Source organism: Bombyx mandarina, chromosome 01, assembly GCF_030267445.1.
Source record: "Bombyx mandarina strain Sakado chromosome 01, ASM3026744v2".
Classification (NCBI taxonomy): Eukaryota; Metazoa; Arthropoda; class Insecta; order Lepidoptera; family Bombycidae; genus Bombyx; species Bombyx mandarina.
Genome location: NC_143208.1, coordinates 2,308,745 through 2,329,312, shown reverse-complemented (window position 1 = coordinate 2,329,312; position 20,568 = coordinate 2,308,745). Strand labels below are relative to the sequence as shown.

Sequence of the window (20,568 nt, the reverse complement as noted above, 5' to 3'; positions counted from 1 at the left end):
ACATAGCTATAATATTTTTTTTAAAAAATTAGTGATCCTTACTTAAACTCCAATAATGTAACCCAAGGTGTAAAAAAATTACCTAAAATATTTTTTAGATCGCGTTCCCTGCGAAAACTATTAATGATAGAATAAAATAATACTACGACTTTGTAGAGCACATTATCATTTACAAAAAATGTCGCGACAGCATAATATGTCAGTAAGTGTTATTTTATTTAAAAAAATAAAAGAACGTCACATATCGTTGAATTTTTTTGTTAAAGACCCGAGCGGAGCCGGAGCGGGCCGCTAGTCCTAAATATGTTATCAACGATATGTTTGTATGCATGTGCAAAAGTGAAATCATTGATACAAAACCGATGTTTTAATTTTAATATTATCGTGAAGAGCATACATAAATACGCAACTATAAATTCGTGCTTTTATTACTATGTATTTACATATCATTTAGCTCACTTGTGCTCATGTGTAAATTGTAATTTAAAGCAAATGTCGTTTTGAGGGTCTGAAATAAATCGTACATGAAGTCAGATTTATTTTAACTTATGTAAGAATTCAATACTTATATCGCAAATTATGATTTTCAAAAATCTCAAAGATCTCATGCATTTTTTTTAAATTACTTCTAAGCACAAGTTAATTAAAGATACATATTAATTGTCACTTTCGAACCAAAGTACATCGAATCGATCATTCAACTAGGTCATGAGTAGGGTTGTCAATTTTTTTAGAAGTATAAAATTTGTGCTTTTGCCGAATATACATGGATTGTTTTTGGGTACATTGTTAAACATAAATAGTGTTATGTGTAATTATTAGTATTATAAATTTGAAAGTTAATTTTGTTGGTTGCGGTTTAATGTCTAGCATGCAGCTTGCATACACGTTGTCATGATTACAGAAAAAGACATAGAGTATCCAAAAAAACTATTCCTAAGAGTATTTTTTTATACATGAACGCAGTGAACTCTTTAACTTTAAAGGCGAAGAAATTATAATAAATTAAATTAAATTATAAAATAAATTATATTAAAATACACATGTTTACATGAAATAAAGCATTGTTTTTATAGAACACGGCTAGCAGCCCTAGACAAGAGACTGGAATAAATGACTCACCTGACCGCCTGAGTCAGGGTCAAGGTGCCATCTCACACCATGAGGCTATTCATTAACGCACAGCTATTTCAGTGAATTTATGTTTATATATTAATATACTATTCATAATTTTATGCAAATTTTTAGGGATGTAGTCCAAGAATTTTTTGTATTCATTCGTCATTTTGATAAAGTGGTCAATGACCCGGAATACTGAACTACGATATTTCGGATGGAATTGGGGATGAAGTCAGTATAAATCAGTAAAAATAAATGGATTTAGACAAATTATTTTACAGCATATAATATTGTTTGAACGATGCAATGATTAAGTAAGATAAACAGCTTTTTCGAAATCCGGATTTAATTCGTCTTACGCTAGAGCTTTATTATATTCAGTAGCCTTGCCTATTTCTGCCGCGAAACAGTACTGCGCTCTGGTCCGAAGGCCGTTTGAAAACTATACAATTTTATTTTTATTGCTTATGGGTGAACGAACTCACAGCCCACCTGGTGTTAAGTGGTCACTGGAGCCCATAGACATCTACAACGTAAATGCACCACCCACCTTGAGATATAAGTTCTAAGGTCTCAAGTATAGTTACAACGGCTGCCCCACCCTTCAAACCGAAACGCATTACTGCTTCACGGCAGAAATAGGCGGGGTGGTGGTACCTACCCGTGCGGACTCACAAGAGGTGCTACCATCAGTAAGATATTTTATTGCGTATGTACCCTATTCTCTTTAGAGTGAATTGATGACGCACGCAATGAACAATTCGTAATCAAAATGAAAGTTTTATGAAAACGAAATAAAATATATTATCACTTAATTATAAACGTAAACGAATGTATCCAATCTATCAAAATAAATTGTTTTGCATTTTATAGAACAGTAAAAGAAAGACGACAAATACAGGTGTGAAATTAGCCTAAACAAAAAAAAATAACACAATTCAATTACTCTCTTAAATTGTTCACATTGTAATCGTCGAAGGGGACAACGAATGATATCTTTCAACTTTAAGAAAAGTTTACTCATATCGTTCGTTGACCTTTTATTAACAAGGATCGCGTGTTACGTAAGCGCAAAACGTTTTGTAATATTGTCCTTACCAGCACAGGGAAAAAAAAGTTGTGAAAAAACGTCTTCCCAAAATTAAGTTGTCTTTTTTTTATTGCCGTATAGGCATACGAGCATACGGCCCACCTGATGGTGAATGGTTACCGTCGCTCATGGACGTCAGCAATGCCAGGGGCAGAGCCAAACCGCTGCCTACCGTTATAAAGTTGACAGTGACATTCATGGATTGGCAAAGGCGTTCGTGTAGTTCATGTTGCAAATAGTGCATTGAATTATTTTCTCGCGTTTTAGCGAGTCATAGGCTTAGCTAAAACAAATTTTACGCATTTTTACGTATCGTATTATTACCATTATACTATTTTCGATTTTCGAATTGCTTATGGATTCGTCGACAGTAAAAAAAAGGCCAGATTAGTCTGTAAAATTGTTTCAATTTGTGAATTAAATACTAAATGAATAGTAGATTTTGAAAACACGGGTACAGCTGTTATGTACCATGTAATCGAAGTTTCGATGTTTGAAGACTTTGAATGAGTGATCATTAGTCACCGCGCTGTTCCGATACTTTACTTCTCCAGATCAAAAACGTTAATGCTCTTACAAATTTTAGTATCACTGTTATTCTATTTTTCTATGATAAGAATGTTTAAATGCGACGAGTAGGTTGCAGTCAACGACATCTCTTGGATCGCAGATTAAGGAGGTCTGCCTCAGTCAGCACGCTTTCGTTGCTCCGATAATAAGCTGACACTTCTACAAAATGACCTAAATATTTTTCGCTTTCAGTATAAAATTGATGAGGTTGATACTCTCTTTTTGATAGACAAGTTAACGGCCTACTTGCTGTTCATAGACAAAACAAAGTTGGCCACCAACGAGACACGAGCTCGCGCGCAGCTGGATGGTATTACAATAAAACCATTTTAAAAATTAATTTTATGAGACACGAAACATATTATACTTAACCTTTTTCGTTCTTGTTTTTTTTAAAGTTGGATTATCACTACATAGAATAAAACAAAGTCGCTTTCTCTGTCCCTATGTATGCTTAAATCTTTAAAACTACGCAACGGATTTTGATGCAGTTTTTTTTAATAGATAGACTGATTGAAGAGGAAGGTTTATATGTATAATAACATCCATTAAATAATGGAGAAATCTATAATAAATTACAGTTTCCGAAGCGAAGCGAGGGCGGGTCGCTAGTAACGTAATAAGAACCACGTTCAAATTTCGAATTATTTCCGCTGTTTCCGCATGAACGCTTCCGCAAACGCACGGACCGATCACGTTAGTTTCCGGCCATCTTCGTTCGGTCGACGTCAAGTTTCAACCGCTTTCACTGATCTACAACGCTTCAGATAATCTATACTAATATATAAATCTACAGTGGTTTTTACGGATGTTCCGTTATAACTACTCAACTATACATCCGATTGACTTGAAACTTGGTATCTATCTAGAAAATACATGTACTTAATGGATAGGCTAATATTTATATGAGTGTTGGACCCCTAATAACAATAAATAATAATCTTAATTTTAAATGTCCAGCGAAGCGGGCGAGTACGGCTAGTAAGAAATAAAATGATTCAACTGTACGATCATATACAAATGCTGTGACTTTGTCTTGATTGTTCACTAATCAGACATTTGACATTTGTGTTTCCTTTCTGCCAATTTCTAATACATAGTTTAAAAACACTCAAAGCTCACTAAGTCGATCGCTGATCTTGGAATAATTATCATTTTTCAAGTTTTCTTAGTTCTTGTATAAATAAATCCTGGTATGTTTCTCGGGACTTGTGATAAAGCTTCAATCGATTTTTATTCAGATAATCTACATTTAAGTGTAATATGTATAATATACTATACAGCAAGCACATGTTCGAATTTGAATATTTACCTACTGCTAGTTTATTTTAATTGTGCTTCAATAAATAATTCTAATATATATGCTATCGGCCGGATCGTAAGCTAACCATGACAAAATCACAATTATTTCCGTAACAAATACAGCCGATCAAACGAAAAGCGGTAAGGTATGGTGTGTTTGTGATTTTACGAATGTTTCACGGAAAATGGGCTAGCGATATTAGTCGACGAAGTTTTAATTTTATTGCTTAGGTGGGTGGACGAGCTCACAGTCCACCTGGTGTTAAGTGGTTACTGGAGCCCATAGACATTTACAACGTAAATGCGCCACCCACTTTGTGACATAAGTTCTAAGGTCTCAAGTATAGTTACAGCGGCTACCCCACCTTTCAAACCGAAACGCATTACTGCTTCACGGCAGAAATAAGCGGGGTGGTGGTACCTACCCGCGCGGACTTTCAAGAGGTCCTTCCTACCACCGATAACATAAATTATTTGGAAATGCGCGAAGAAACAGATATAACGTATAGGTTTCAACAAAGCTATGTGCCACTGAACCACTAAAATTATGTTATTTAGGTAAAATGCGTTTAAATTATTATTGCGCCTTCATTGTAAAAATCATATGTGTTACTAGTGACACCAAGTGGGCTGTGCGCTCGTTCACCCATCTAAGCAATAAAAAAAAAAACAGGAAATGCTTTCATTTACTCAAAATCACGACACGTCTTCTAATCGTAAGGCCTCAACAAAGGCGAAAGTACCAGGTCGACCAGTAACAATACGGCGGTCGCAGTACTGAGCAGCACTTTAATTATGATCTGACGCCCCAGTCGAACTCCCAGGGCGTCCAGGAGTTCTGCGACGACGCGCGTCAGGTCGTCCACGTTGCGCCACCGACGCCATATCGTCGCCGCGTTCACTGCGAACAGCGCGGATCCGACTCCACAAATGAATGCCTGTCGGTAGATCGACGATAAATTAATATACCTACTATATCTATTCGATCTTGCCTGATTAACTCCCAGCATACGGGTATATGTCTCTAAAGCAAGGGTGGGCAAATATTTTGATAGTCGGGCCACATTGCAGATGAAAATTTGACCTCGGGCCAAACAGTTTTTTTTTCTAATTTTATATTGTGCGACTATTGTACATGCTGTAATTGTTCAATTATCATAATTATATTTTCGAATAGGAGGCGCTGAAAAGAGCGGTTGTCCGGGAGAAAAATTTGACTCCTACCGGCCCTGATAACATGTACCAGTATTCCTTAAGATTTTATCTAAAAAAATTTATGCACCAATTTGTGTTAGACAAAAACTAATATTTGTGTTTTTAATAATAATATATACAATGCTTCACGGGCCAGACAAATTTCTACTGCGGGCCGGATTCGGCCCGAAGGCCGCCATTTGCCCAGGCCTGCTCTAAAGCCTCTAAAGATGCCGGCCGATTTGGATTACTTCTCCATTTTTATTTTAATGCCTATGACAAATCACCACCATACCAATCAATGTTTAATGTAAAACCGTTTGCATTAAACAGCTTGCAGAACTAAAGTTGCATAAATTTTACCGCTAAGCACATGTGATTTATGATATACGTTAGATTTCGACTCATCATAGAAGAGGCCAGAGGCAGGAGGATAGTGTCACAAATACTGTTGACGATTACAATGGTTTCGTGTTTTTTTTTTCTTTATCGTATCCCTCTTCTCAGAGCGGTCGTGTTCGTCATTCAGTATCATTGCTGCTGGCAGATGTTATACGCCTCACGAGAAATCGCCACATCTCCCGGTTTGTGGTGAGACCGGTACACTCATGTAACGATCACCAACTGCCGACTTGACTTAGTCGGTCCATCGAATGAGCAACCTCCCAACTGGTTTCGTGTAGCAAGGAAATTAGAACTTCTGGGCATGTTATACTGGTGCTAGGACCTCTTGTGAGTCCGTACGGGTAGACCACCACTGTGCCTATTTCTGCCGTAAAGCAGTAATGCGTTTCGGTTTGAAGGGCGAGGCAGCCGTCGTAACTATACTGAGACCTTAGAACTTATATCTCAAGGTGTGTGACGCATTTACGTTGTAGATGTCTACGGGCTTCAGTAACCACTTAACACCAGATGGGCTGTGAGCTCCACACATCTAAGCAATAAAAAAAAAATTATAAGGAGCAGATTAGGAAATACGATATAGACGCTCCAAATGTTATCTACGAGGATTTAACACGATAAAATAGTATTATCCAAAAGTCATACCGTCGAACCTGGAAAGCGTTGCCGCCACACCTCTCGATGCCGGCACAAAGCGCAAGGCCGAGAGTGGACAGCGAATACGTCACAAGCAGCCCTCCAGACACCGACTGCTCCCAGCGGAACACCCGAACCGACCGAAGATGCATCGTCAGCAACGCTATCACCACAACCAGAGTTGCTAAACGCAGCCCTAATACTGATGGCCGATCCTTGAATAGGATTGATGAAAAAATTAACATCTGTTTTAAAGCTATTGTATTTTCGCCATTAACTACTACTGAAAACCTGATTCAGTCTGTTGTAATAGTGAAATTCAATGTCTCTTATACGTTGATCGTACATTTACGAATCCTTCCTTAAAGGTTTCAAGCTTTAGCTCAATAGAAAGAAAGACGAGCGAATGTATCGGTCACGAACAAACAAACATGCTAACATTCATTTCAAGCGGTGAAAGGCTATAAGGGTGCGACATTTTTGAAATTTTACAGGAGAGCCATTTAAAGTTTAAAATTTTTAAAGAAACTCATGAATAAAGCACTTTTTTAGCTATTTGAATGGTGTAAACATAATTGAAACTTGATTGAAAAATAACGAATTGTTCATGCGAATACCAAATAAAACGGACCTGTAATTACAAAGATAAATGTCGCGAACTAAGCGAAATGTCGCTTAAGCAAAATGGCATTTCAGGATCCTCGATTTTATATATATCTGTAATTATCTTATATTCACTAAGAAAAAAGCTTATTTCAACATCAACTTCAACCAAGCCTTTCGATTTGAAGATTACTGTTGTACCTAGTGTTTTTGAATGTTTTTTTATGACTTCTTTTTAATTGAAATTCGATTGTGTTTTCACTCTTACATTAAAACCAGTGGGCAAAGGCCGCCACGTTGTGAAATGCATGGTTATTCTATTTAAAACGTAAACAACATTTTTCATGGACAAGTTATTTATTTCAATTTAAAAACAAAAATATTTCGTAATCGTTACTTCAAAAGTTATTAAATAGATTAGAGGTTATTGTCAACAACTGAAAAATAAAGGTATTTTTTTTATTTCTTAGATGGGTGGACGAGCACACAGCCTACCTGGTGTTAAGTGGTTACTGGAGCCCATAGACATTTACAACGCAAATGCGTCACCCACCTTGAGATATAAATTCTAAGGTCTCAGTATAGTTACGACGGCGGCCCCACCCTCTAAACCGAAACACATTACTGCTTCACGGCAGAAATAGGCGGGGTGGTGGTACCTACCGCCGTGCGGACTTCACCGTGGAAGCCGATCGTGAACATTTGTTAAGTACATATTTCATTAGAAAAATTGGTACCCGCCTGCGGGATTCGAACACCGGTGCATCGCTCGATACGAATGCACCGGACGTCTTATCCTTTAGGCCACGACAACTTACAAGGGTTACAAGTTTTCTATTTGTAAATACCTGTGTGTTGGTCTCGTGTTTCTAGGTGGATGGTGGTATTTATGTTTCTGGGCTCCATAACTATTTGATACTAAGTGGATGGTGAACCCATCAATACATTTAGTGCGTAAAAACAAAAAAAATAATACCATACAAATTAGCGGGAAAACGGAATTTTAATAATTATCTGTACCTTTTCTCGTTCCATCTTGTAACATTGTGGTTGTTTCGTTAAACATCTTTGGTACATACTTCTTACGTATTCCTTTATAAAATGCGTTGATTTATTTCTATTATAATATAATAGATCCGAGGGCTTTACATTTCCTTTAGGACATCGCGATTTCGACATACAAACGTAACCTAAACACATGCTATTGCCGATATTACAAAATTTCAATACAAATTACCTTAGTGTAGTGCGATATATTGGTGTTCATTGCGTGTATTCGAAAGAATTTCTCAATTTAACGATATTTACAATTGAATACGGTACTCGATGTAAAAACGTGACAATATTAACGTCAACCGCAAATCCATGGAATACAGGAATGACATAAAACGTCATAAAGTTTAAAAAAAAAGGATTTGTATAGTTAGTGCCTAAAGTCGTTGTGGCCTAATATATAAGAGGCCCGGTGAATTCGTATCGAGCGATGCGACTGTGTCGGTGTTCGAATCCCGCAGCCAGGTTATCAATTTTTCTCAAAACACACTCACTACTATCACTTAAATATTTTTTCCTTGCCTATTCGCGTGTAGCTAAGGGGCTCTTCCAGCTACACCCGGGCGGGTAGGTGAGCTCACAGGCCCAACTTGAGATGATTTGGTAAGAAAAGCCCTAATGAGAGCAGTGCTACGCAGAATCTACCACCGGATCGGAATCGCGACCCACTGAAAAGATCCGACAAGATACACTACACATTGGGCTGTGTCTATGGGGGCTAGGCTAGAATTGAATACTCACAAAAGATCATTTCGATTATTTGCAAGCAAGCAGGATAGCGTTGTTTTGAAATGAACTAAAAGCAATTTACCAAATAATTTGTTCTAGGTTCTTTACCGAAAATCTAAAGCAATCTCAATACTTTTTGTGAGCAATTACTTTAGAGTTTAAACAATAATATAAGCCATATTAGGCTATATGTGTATTTAATGTTCATGGATTGCTTGAATGGTCTACAAAACAATTTCTATTAACTAATGTTATTCACAGTAAATCGTTGTAATGCAATATTTCAATTAAATTTTATTCAACTTGCTTGCGAATGAGTTAATTTAAGTTTTTGGCCATTTTCACTCTGAATATTTGCGGCGCCCAATTTCATTTAGGTTTTCATTACAATTTTTTAAAACATTACATTTATTTATCCGTTAAAGGCATACGAACAGCGTATACGTATCTCCATACGTATCTTGTAATATTACCTAATCTACTTAGATAATACAGTTCTGATTTTCTCGGCAATTAAAGTTACGCCTAAGAGTCTTTAACACTAATTAGCTAGCTTCTTAATGGTTTTATAGCAAACAATACTCTCTTTAGAAGCATGCAATGTATAACAATGTAAGGTACCAAATACTAAACTCTTTTGAACCAGTTAAAGGTTTTAATGGTTTATTAAACATCAATCAGCTACTGTAGAACGGGAAGGCCAGCTCAAGGGCTCAGATGATGTGGGGGAAGGCGTCTCAGGTTTCCTAACAACTTTTTTCTAGTAATCCTCATCTCGCATTCATCTCTCTACGGATATTGCTAATCTATATATTATTATATAAAAATGAATTGCTGTTCGTTAGTCTCGCTAAACTCGAGAATGGCTGGACCGATTTGGCTAATTCTGGTCTTGAATTATTTGTGGAAGTCCAGAGAAGGCTTAAAAGGTTTAAATATGAAAATACTCGGAATTAAATAAAAATAACAATTTCCCTTTGTTTTCCCTTTGACGTATCCCCCGTCGGACGGATTCCTTTAGTTTGTTTTAAGTTTATTTTATACAAAAGTTTAGGTCTTTTATTTATCGATTGAGGCACTACGAAGTCTGCCGGGTCAGCTAGTAATCTATATTATATTAATACGTGAAGCAAAAACTTTGTACCCATTTTTACGAAAATTGCGCGGACTGAGGAAGATGAAATTTCCCAATCTTATAAAGAATATAGAGAAGAAGTACAGAATTTTAATATTTTTTTAATTATTCATGAAAAATACACTATATCAATAAAAAAAATTACACACACTACCGTATATTTGACACAACACAAACATATATACGCTCTTTGCTTATTGTCAAATATTTTAAAGTGGTGAAATTGAGAATACATATAATAATATATTAATATTGTTTGTCTTTAATATTATTTGTCTATAGTGTAGTATTGGCGAAATCTCTGATTATATTATAGAAGTATAAGAGTCTTTGACAATAGAATCTTAATAATGTTCAAACTTATAATTTCAATTCATTATAATCGAATTTCGACTAACCTTTTTCAAGCAAATATTTGTGATCGAGTGTTTTAAAATCAATTATCTCATAATATGACAGATAATTCATTTTAAGCTGAATATATTATTAAATACTTGAAGTAATGTAAAGATAGAGTATTAAATTAATTTTATGCACACCTTAATTAGTGCCTTGTTGAAATTCTATATAGACACAAATTGAAACACGCGCTATTGAAACTGTCATCTAAACATTTTGTAGTAATTAATTACTAATAAATAATATGTAGTTTATAACATGTTTCGTAATCAAAATCGAAATTATTTCGAAATAAATGTTCGTATTATAAAATTAATTATCAAGCGAATTTTATACTTTTGTTTTGCGAATGCGCTATTTTGCTATTTATTTTTTGAAGTGTGACGCAAAACAGACATTTGAGACGATGCAATGACCTCTCGATTATGACAGCAAAACATTTCGCGACTTTAAAATTGGTTAAGCGATTTTTTTTTAAGAAAATGAGTTTTACTCGAACGACTTATGAAGATGGATTATATCTATACTAATATATAAATCTACAGTGGTTTTTACGAAACTTGGTATCCATGTAGAAAATACATGTACTTAATGGATAGGCTAATATTTATATATGGGTTTTGGACTCCCTAATAATAATGACAATAAATAATAATGTTAATTTTAAATACTCAGCGAAGCGGGCGAGTACGGCTAGTCAGGTTATAAAATTAAACAGTCCTTTTAGTTCAGAAAAGCTCAAACGTACTCTTTCCGTCACTTTTAAATCAAGCGCATACCTTAAAGTATTAAAATCGAAAAAACTAAAAAATTACAATTCTTCAAATAAATTTTTGGAGTTTACCAAAAAACAAGAATTTTGGATTAAGCCAACTCAATTCTATAAGTACCATTTATAATTGTAGTAGCATAATAATATTTACCACATAGTTATTATAATTATTTCTCGGACCTGTTGTAGCAAAGAATCACTTTCTGTAGCAAATTATTTGGTTTTACGTGTCAAAGGAAAGCATACACAGCATACGCTCCATCCGATGGTAAACATTTAAAGCTGTCCTTGGGCGCAATGCTAGAGGCAGAATCACTTTCTGTTGCAAATATTTAATTTACATGTCAAAGGATGGCATACTCACCATCAAATGGCAAACATTTAAAGCTGTCCCTGGACGCAATGCTAGAAGCAGAACCAGAAACCTACCGCTGAGGAGTTTGAACCACGTTTTGAAGAAAGACACGACATAGCGCTATCACCTATACCTAAAAGAAATATCGAAATCTATTAAGTTTTCGGTTTTATAGCTCCCTTATAAATGATGTTCTTAAGAGTGGATTATGCGGTTAACAGCATAAAAAGACTCGTTAGCATAAAATAAACATAATATGATTATTATTTTTAAGACTTGTTGAGTTTCAGTAATATATTTAACGTTTGTCTCTCATTATTTGCAGGCTATGTATCGGCAGCTTGTAACTTCCCAGGAGCGCCGGCCCATTGCCACGTGACGTTCTCCAACGACAGCCTGACAGAAGGCACCTCTGCCTGGTACGAATGTGATCGAGGCTTCGAACTGCTCGGTCCCTCTAGGAGGGTGTGTACGAGAGATGGAACGTGGATTCCTGAGGGAATACCGTTTTGCGGTGAGTACCATTATCGGGACTAAAAGGTTTCTTTTTACGTCCATAACAAATTAAAACCTTTGTTAATTGATAACTGACTGATCGTGTATAATTTAGATGTTTTTTTTTCATCAAATGACAATTGCTCTTTTTAAAAGATCAATATAGCCCATAGATGTAACAAGAGTAATACCGCGGACCATATTGAGACAAAATACAGAAGTTTAAATGGCATAGATACAACGGCTATATTTTCAATCCAAAAGACAGACAGAATTGTAATAGTTATGCGGTCCTATATACGGTCCAAGCAAACGGTCTTTTCAGTGGGCACTCGTATCAAATTGGTCATGGTTGCTCTGATGATGTACACGCTAAAGGATTCGTTAGGTCCCCGATGTTTTCGAGGATTGCCCTCCTGGCGATGCGCTTCCAGATTTGCCGGTTCGAAGCGATTCGAGTAAGCTGACCCATTGTGGACAGTTGCTTTCTTTATAAGGTTGTTGGTCAATCGCGTTTTCTCTTGCCTCCCGTCTGGCTTTGAACCATAAGTCTCTCCATCTCCGTCTCCAGTCTCTTCATCGAGCCCTTTCTTCTACAGACTAGCTTTTGCCCGCGACTTCGTCCGCGTGGAATAGTTCACTAATAATGCTTTGTTTTAGAACAAATTTGGTTAGCATAAAAACGTTATAGTGAGCCAACCTTAACATATAGACATATGCTGTCGCGGACTTGTTTTCAGATCTTTTAAAGGGGAACAATTCTGTCATACATTATTTTAGCGAAACTTTAACCGTTTCTGCAGCGCACGCAGCGGAAGCTCTCAAAAGGGAAAAAAACCTGATTTTGAAACATTATTTATTGGTGCTCCGCTTGTATTGGTCTTAGCGTGATGTTATATAGCCTATAGCCGTCCTCAATAAATGAGCTATCTAACACTGAAAGAATTTTTCAAATCGGACCAGTAGTTCCTGAGATTAGCGCGTTCAAACTCTTCAGCTTTATAATATTAGTATAGATGTGATCTCAAACGTAATTGACCACAAACAAACGGTACTGAATTTAAATACGCGTAATCTAAGCCCTACCGCGAATAATGGTGGTCGGAATTACCGCATCCACTAGAATTATAAGGATGTCTACCAAAAAAACAAAGATTTTATCGCACATCATAGTTAGTCATCTTGCACATTGGAGCGAATGTTCGTGTGACCTACTTTTACTTTCTCTGTGAAATCACTTCACATGCCGTGAATACTGCGAAAACAGCGGAAGACGCATTGTGTCTCGCTCCCACAGCTCTCACTGGTGGAAAGTCAACTCGGGACGCGCGCCCTTTGCTTAAGTCTCTACTGTCTTATAATTTTTAACTATCAGTGGCCAGTTCGAAAGAAAAAGGTTTTTTGTATTTCGAGTTTGTGGTATTGTGTTATATTATCTGTATAATGTTTATATATTTTTTTATTGTTTATTTGTATTGTGTATTATTCAATTATGTGCATTAAGGTTTGATCCATTTAATAATAGTATACCGTAACATATCTGTTGTTGTATCCTTTTTTGTAGATAAAAACGATGGTCTGGAAGAGATCTATTTTAGCGATAAGACCGCCTATTGTACAATTATATCTGCCTGTTGACTGTTTATCAATGCTGATTGTGTTTTGGTGTGCAATAAAGTAAATACTCTCTCTCTCTGTCTCTTAGATTTTGTATGTACACACGCACATCCAATTTTATATAGATATTATGTTTCCGTTTAGAAGTAAAAGTCTTCCTCTTGTACCAATCTTTTTCAACTAAATGAGGTCGATAAGTTGAGATCGAACGATAAAGAAGAATATAATGTTAAAAATATGTATAAAAGTGTACGGATCTTCGCAGCTTTCATACATATGCTATAAGTACTGGACATAGAACCCCAAAGTTCGCCACAATGATTAGTCCTGCTGTGACCTCATCCAGAGGAATCCCGTCACTTTCATGAAGTCGTCACAGCACTATTTTAAGACTAAACCGCTCTGGCCAGTGTCATTTCGACCTCGCAATCCGTCGGGCTATGTCAGTGAACAGGATTCTCCTGTTGATCTAGTACCTGATTTGATCACGTGGCAAACTCCGAGCGTAGCTCTTCTCAATGATATTTAGGTGACCACTGATAAAGCCTAATGTGAGAGATGTATTTTTATCCGCCTCGAAATTAAATATATTCAGGACGTATATTTATATTTTATTTTCATATTTCATGAATGAGTATATCAGAGAAAGTGTGAACGTAGCCCCGGTAATCTACAAATTAAAGAGCGGACGGATAGCGTGGTATGGACATGTGATGCGTAGAGAGAAGATGCATGTGACTAGGAGATATACTAGATTGGAGATGTATGGAAATGGTAGTGCAAGGTAGAGGGGGAAGTGATCGACCGAAGAAGATATGGATGGAGTGTGTGAATGACGATATGAGAGAGAGAGGAGTGAGTGTTGCGATGACGGCTGATAGAAGAGAAAAATTAGCTGTGCCGAAGCCACCTTTTTTTTTTAACGCTGGGGATTCCATTTACGGATATCCGGCCGAGAGGGGCTTTGACTAAACCCCATCGAGCTCCACCACTTCGACTCCACGAAACCTACGGTACAACACAAAGCGCGCCGAAGGCTCACCGTCGCCGGTACCCGTCCTGACAACAGGACGGGAAAATCCCGCAGGACGTCGTCTCGGGAGACACACTGTGAGTGGCGCAGTGCCGACCCCACCTAGTGGGATAAGGTGGAGGAAAAGAAGAAGAATTTTCATGTTTAAATTTTAGTTAAATCTAGTCATAATATATAATACATAATAAGATTGATTCTAAAAACAATCTTACGATTCGTTATCGAATATTTTAAACCGTAATGGAAATCAGTTTATAACCGAACGTTGACCTTGTGTGAACTATGATTGTGAAACAAGGTCACCGTTTTTATTTAAATTAACATTAAATATATTCAAAAATCAATTTTATTGATTTAGTGGAGGCCCCAACTAGTTATTTAGAACATGTATCGCTGTTCTTTAGATATTAACAGTTAATATTTGATTGTAAAAAATCACCATTTTCACTTAAACTTTTTATTTGTTTTTATTGCATAGATGGGTGTACGAGCTCACAGCCCATCTGGTGTTAAGTGGTTACTGGAGCCCATAGACATCTACGACGTAAATGCGCCACCCACCTTGAGATATCAGTTCTAAGGTCTCAAGTATAGTTGCAACGGCTGCCCCACCCTTCAAACCGAAACACATTACTGCTTCACAGCAGAAATAGGCAGGATGGTGGTACCTACCCGCACGAACTCACAAGAGGTCCCACCACCAGTAATTACAATGCAAAAAATATATCGCATAAATATTTCTAAGCTACTAGAACTACTACTACTACTACTACTGCCTGTGTACATATGAATATCTAAACGAGATGCATCAATTGATCTGCGTTAACATGTGGATCCAAGGGTCATATCTATGCTGCTTTATATCTTAATAAGTCTTATTTTAATGGATAAATTTCTTCTCTATTGTTAATTTTAAAATAAAACACATTGACAATATTTAATCTCTTATTTATAATATGTTATGTATGTAGTAAAAAACAATTAATAATTCATGAAAATATATCTGTCTATTTTATGACCTCGACATTTTATTTGAGCTAAAATCACAAAATGATTATTCGTTGATTAGGAAAGATTTAGGATCCGCTTTATCGTTTTAATTTCCAATAACGTACAAAAAACATATCGGTATATTTTACACGAAATTGACGTGATCGGATCTAGGTCTCGGGTTGCCAAATAACAAAACAAGAAATTAATAATAATGTGCGGTTATAATACCGGTATTCCAGCTTTGGAATGCCATCAATATAACTATTGGAATTGTATCGGTCAAAGTTATGGGATTAAGCGGGTTTTATGTTTTTTACGAGTTTGTAATAGTGAAATTGTAGTTCTTTTATAATAATTTTATAGAAAATCTATAAAGGATATAATGATTTGTTTTTTATAATATTATTCCTATCATTGTGACATTTAGCAGGTTTGAGACAATTATGTATGTTAGTGTTGATGCTACTTTGTAATATATGTATGTATGAGCTGAGAAGGCCGTAAGGTCTAATATGGCTCTGTTCTGAATCCATCTTAGTGCAGAAACCAAATTTGCACTTATTATATCTACTATATTTACATATACTGTGTACAAAAACCGGAGGCCGTAGAAGAATTGTAGGGACACATAGCCAAAAAAGATGGCCGCTATCTGAAGCACTTTGTAAGCACATCGTAACTACACTTACAAATTGTCGGTTACTAAGTGGATAAGTCGATCGAACTATTTACATTGAATTACTTGAAACCGGAGAAACGATTTTTTTAATGTATGCCTCTCTCTCTCTCTCTCTCGCTTTCTTTCTTTCTCTCTTGTTCAACTTGCATCTACCCAATGGTGAGTGTCGGTCTCTTCATATGTACTCCGTTATTTTCGGTCTCTTGCCTTCCGCATTCAATCCTTACCATCTATTTTGACCGGGTCGTCGGTCTATGTCTAATTTATTCGTAGGTCTAAGTCATTGTCAAATAAATAATGATTTAGTGTCACAATCCGAAATAACAACGGATATTAAAGCGAAGAAATGGAGGCTTCAATGCGTGGTATAAGTTTTCGATTTATTTTCACGACTTCACTCCTCCGTCTTAGTTCTGACTAATTAAGATAACGCATCAGAGTCGACTAATGATGATCATTTCGAACCTCCTGAATGAAAAGCTTACATTCATTTTGTTAATTATAAAAACAATTGAAAGCTTCTAACTTAAACCGCACGCATAATAACGGGACCAAAAGTGTGCCAGTAACAATTTAATTATTATGTTATTATAACAACATTCAATCTTGGAGACAAGTGAAAAGGCGCAGGTGTCTAACTATAGTTCTTAAGTGGAACATTCGAGAAATGTTTCGCACTAAGCGCTGACTGTATCTCAGTGTGTTATTTTGACAATTATCGTCATTCGAATAATATAAATCGGCTAAATAAAAGAAAACAAAAGAACAAATGTATTGAAATTACATTACAAAACCACTGACGTACAATTAATTTCGTAAGAATTACATTAATTTTTCCCACGTACAGACTTTTCACGTTCGTAATACGCACGATATAAACACATGATTTATACACGAAAGCAAAATCCGTACCTAGGTGCCTGTTAAAATTTCCTAATTTCGTTTCTAAATGAAATGTACGTATGAAATCTATATATATCCAGTCCAGAGAACGTTTAAAAGGTAGATAAATATAAAAATGCTAGGAATTAAATAAAAATAACAATTTTGTTTTTCCTTTGATGTAACCCCCGTCGGACGGATTCCTTTTGTTTGTTTGAAGTTTATTTTATACAAAAGTTTAGGTCTTTTATTTATCGATTGAGGCACTAAAAAGTCTGCCGGGTCAACTAGTCAGTCAATAAAAATTTACTAAGACGCTCTGATACATTTATGCGATATAATTATTTAGAAATTATATGCAAAGTAAAATATTAATGTTCATGTAGCAATACTGAAGCTTTCACACGGCACTTATTCAACGCATCTCCTAGCTTTCATTTTCGTTACAAAATAGATAGGTAGCATTAGCAAAAAATTTGGTTAGGTCTTGCTAATATGATTCAGAACATCTACAAGGCTAAAGTTGTCAACTTGGAACGATGCGAACTAACACCACAACGAAACAACATTAATTAAGAGTATAAATAACAAACATAAACCGGTTTTCCTACCATCTATATATTAAATCAGGGGTTCCCAAACTATATTCTGTCTACTGCCCACTTTGAGAATAAATTATTTTTAGGGCCCCTATTTTTTCACGTACTTAAAAACCACCATAGCGACAGCTCACTCGGTATCAAGAGTCCTCCTAGATAAAATTACAAGTCGCCTCCCAAGCCCCTACAAAACGCCCCCTTTTTTTTTCTGAGCTTCTTACCGCCCCCCTTTAGGCCTGCAGCGCCCACAAGGGGGCGTTATCGACCACTTTGGGAAAGGCTGAATTAAATGTATATAATATGTTAATATTTATATAAACTTTTTTCCCCGTCTTAAATAATATCGCTGTGTTATATAAATAGTCACGTATTAATAATTTAGTATTCAATTGACGTCTCGTCGTTATGCAGCTGTGTTGACCTACAGACCTGGCTAGGTTTTTAACCCGATAAAAGAAACATTATTGTGACGTCATATATGTGTTTTTATACGTATACTAGCGGACCCGGCGAACTTTGTTCCGCCGCACAGTTTGTTTTAAACACGTCAACTTCAAAATTCTACTATAATTAACCATAGAATATATTACGCTTAGCTGTCAGTTGCGTTTTGTTATTCTATATTAGTTGCGTTTTGTTATACCACGTTTTATGTCACATCCCACGGGAACGTGATAAAAAGTATCCTATGTCCTCCTGGTTCTAAGCTACCTCCTCACCAATTTTCAGCCAAATCAGTTCAGCCATTCTTGAGTTATAAATAGTGTGACTAACACGACTTTCTTTTATATATACGTATATGTATACGTGTAATAGGAGTTAATGGCTGATGAGCTTTGGAAGTTTTCAAACACGGTTCAAAGGTCGAGGGGGGAGAGGACTGCCGGGTTTTTAAATTTTTATATAAATATTTGAACGAGCTCACGACCCAATTGATGATAAATGATTACGCGGAGCACAACGCGAATATCGCCATTCACTTTGAAACAATTCATCGAAGAATAAATTGTTCCACCCTCAAAATCGTACTGCTTTACGACTAAGATGTAAATGTGTGCAGATCGGTATTTTCTAATAATACCTAATTTGCATGTTATTTTTATGGTTTTTCGTGTTGTTCGCACTGGCAGCCCTAGAATTGCTTAAAAAAGGTTGAATGTCAATGTGAGCTATCAGTTATTATTACGATGTTAATAGTGTTTTTTTTTTTCAAATAAAAATACCCTACAATCGCACATGTAATATCGAGGGCTGAAAGACTTTTTTACAACTTTACCGGGGAGCCATTTAAAGTTTAAAATTTCGAAAATCTATCATTAAAAAAAACAAACTGCTTACGCTGTTTCAACGGAGTAAACTTAATTGAAGTTCAATGAAAAACATCGAACTGTTGATGCTAATAACAAATGCACATTTAATAACAAAGACGCGTAATAAATGACGCGTATTAAGCGGAAGGTCGCTTAAACCAGATAGCCTTTCACCCTTCGACATATTATATATTTATAAAACTGTATATCGTCGTTGTCAAACCATAATCTGCTATATGCACTTTATGAGATTTTTACTTTTTTATCTTTTCGTATAGTTCACAGCCCTATCTACCGCATAAAAAAACTGTTAGGTATGTGTCTTAAAAATTCACTTTCATATAAAATTTTATACGGAAAATGTTTTTACTCGTTAATTCAAAATAGATTTTTTAGCAGATAGCAGATTTTGGTTTGACAGCGACGATATATTCGAGCGGACTCATAATACATTCCACTAGCCGCGATACGTACGCAGTTCTTTACGATGATAATATTATGAGCGCATCGTTCTGATATGAGTAACGTCACTGTTACACTTCAGCGCATACAGTACTGGGTCACTGTCGCGCCCGGTAACAATGCAACACGCAATGCATACATTGACACTACTACAATGCCATTGTCTTAGGTTTTATATTGCTTAAATAGGTGATCATATTTGAGTTTACTCCCGATCCACTAACGGTGCTTTTAGGTACCTCAAGCACCGGTCACCGTTCTCGTCGAAGTCGTCGCTTGCAACGAAGGGCTCGGCGAGTAAACTAACTCATAGACACCGCTCACTGAGTTTCTCGCCGGATCTTCTCAGTAGGTCGCATTTCCGATCCGGTGGTAGATTCTGCGAAGCACTGCTCTTGCTAGGGCTAGTGTTAGCAACGCCCTCAGGTTTGAGCCCCGTGAGCTCACCCTTACTCGCTCATTTACGCTGGCACAGTCCTCTAAGGCTACCAGCACAGAAATAATATCAAGATATTTTGATTTATTTCTGTGGCTAGCAGCTTAGGTAGGAACAAAAATCTTTAGTTTAATGGTGACGATTTTTTTGTTTCCGACTCCCTTAAAAAAACGTATTAACGTTGGTATTCTGCCAAAAGTTTATAAATAAATTCACAATCGATCTCTGAACGGTCTCTTAACAGAGATGAACAATCGTTTTAGCGTGAGGTTCTCGAAGAACCAAACATCGAAGAGATTTCTAAAGATAATGAGAAGTATTCGGTTAGTAAACAACAATTTTATTCATACCTTGCTTTTTTTCCTTTTTTTTAGCGTTTTCCCGATCTATTTATTGTCATGGTCCGCTTTCCTACTTTGACTTGCCTTACTATATTTACGTGATCCTACGTGACAGTGGTTGTCAAGAGATCAGTTTTAGCGATAAGCTCAGTCTGTTTTAGATGTTAATTATGTCATGGTATGCTATAAAGTAAACTCCCATTGATACAATCTACTGAGTTTCTCGCTGGATCTTCTTAGCGGGTCGCGAATCCGAAAATACGCGAAAAAAGCAAATGGCACTAAGCATAGCACAATTATTTACTACATACTAAATAAATAGTAACTATGTTCTACCTATTAATTTATTTTGATATAAAACA

General features: G+C 36.2%; 2 protein-coding genes across 5 annotated transcripts in view; one reads left to right on the top strand and one right to left on the bottom strand.

Annotated features, from left to right (window-relative positions):
* LOC114246466 (uncharacterized) overlaps positions 1-20,568 on the top strand; it is a 64,313-nt gene that overhangs the window by 13,936 nt on the left and 29,809 nt on the right. For all 4 annotated transcript variants that reach the window (XM_028178993.2, XM_089727060.1, XM_089727061.1 and 1 more), the window contains exon 2: positions 11,685-11,873. In XM_028178993.2, coding sequence (XP_028034794.2) covers positions 11,685-11,873 — 189 coding nt within the window. The remainder of the gene's footprint in view (positions 1-11,684; positions 11,874-20,568) is intronic.
* Positions 4,748-7,961, bottom strand: LOC114246598 (uncharacterized). The gene is made up of 3 exons (XM_089739218.1): positions 7,937-7,961; positions 6,331-6,569; positions 4,748-5,019 (listed from the first exon to the last, which is right to left on the bottom strand). Exons 1-3 carry the CDS (start codon positions 7,959-7,961, stop codon positions 4,792-4,794), a joined length of 492 nt encoding a protein of 163 aa, XP_089595344.1. The 3' UTR covers positions 4,748-4,791.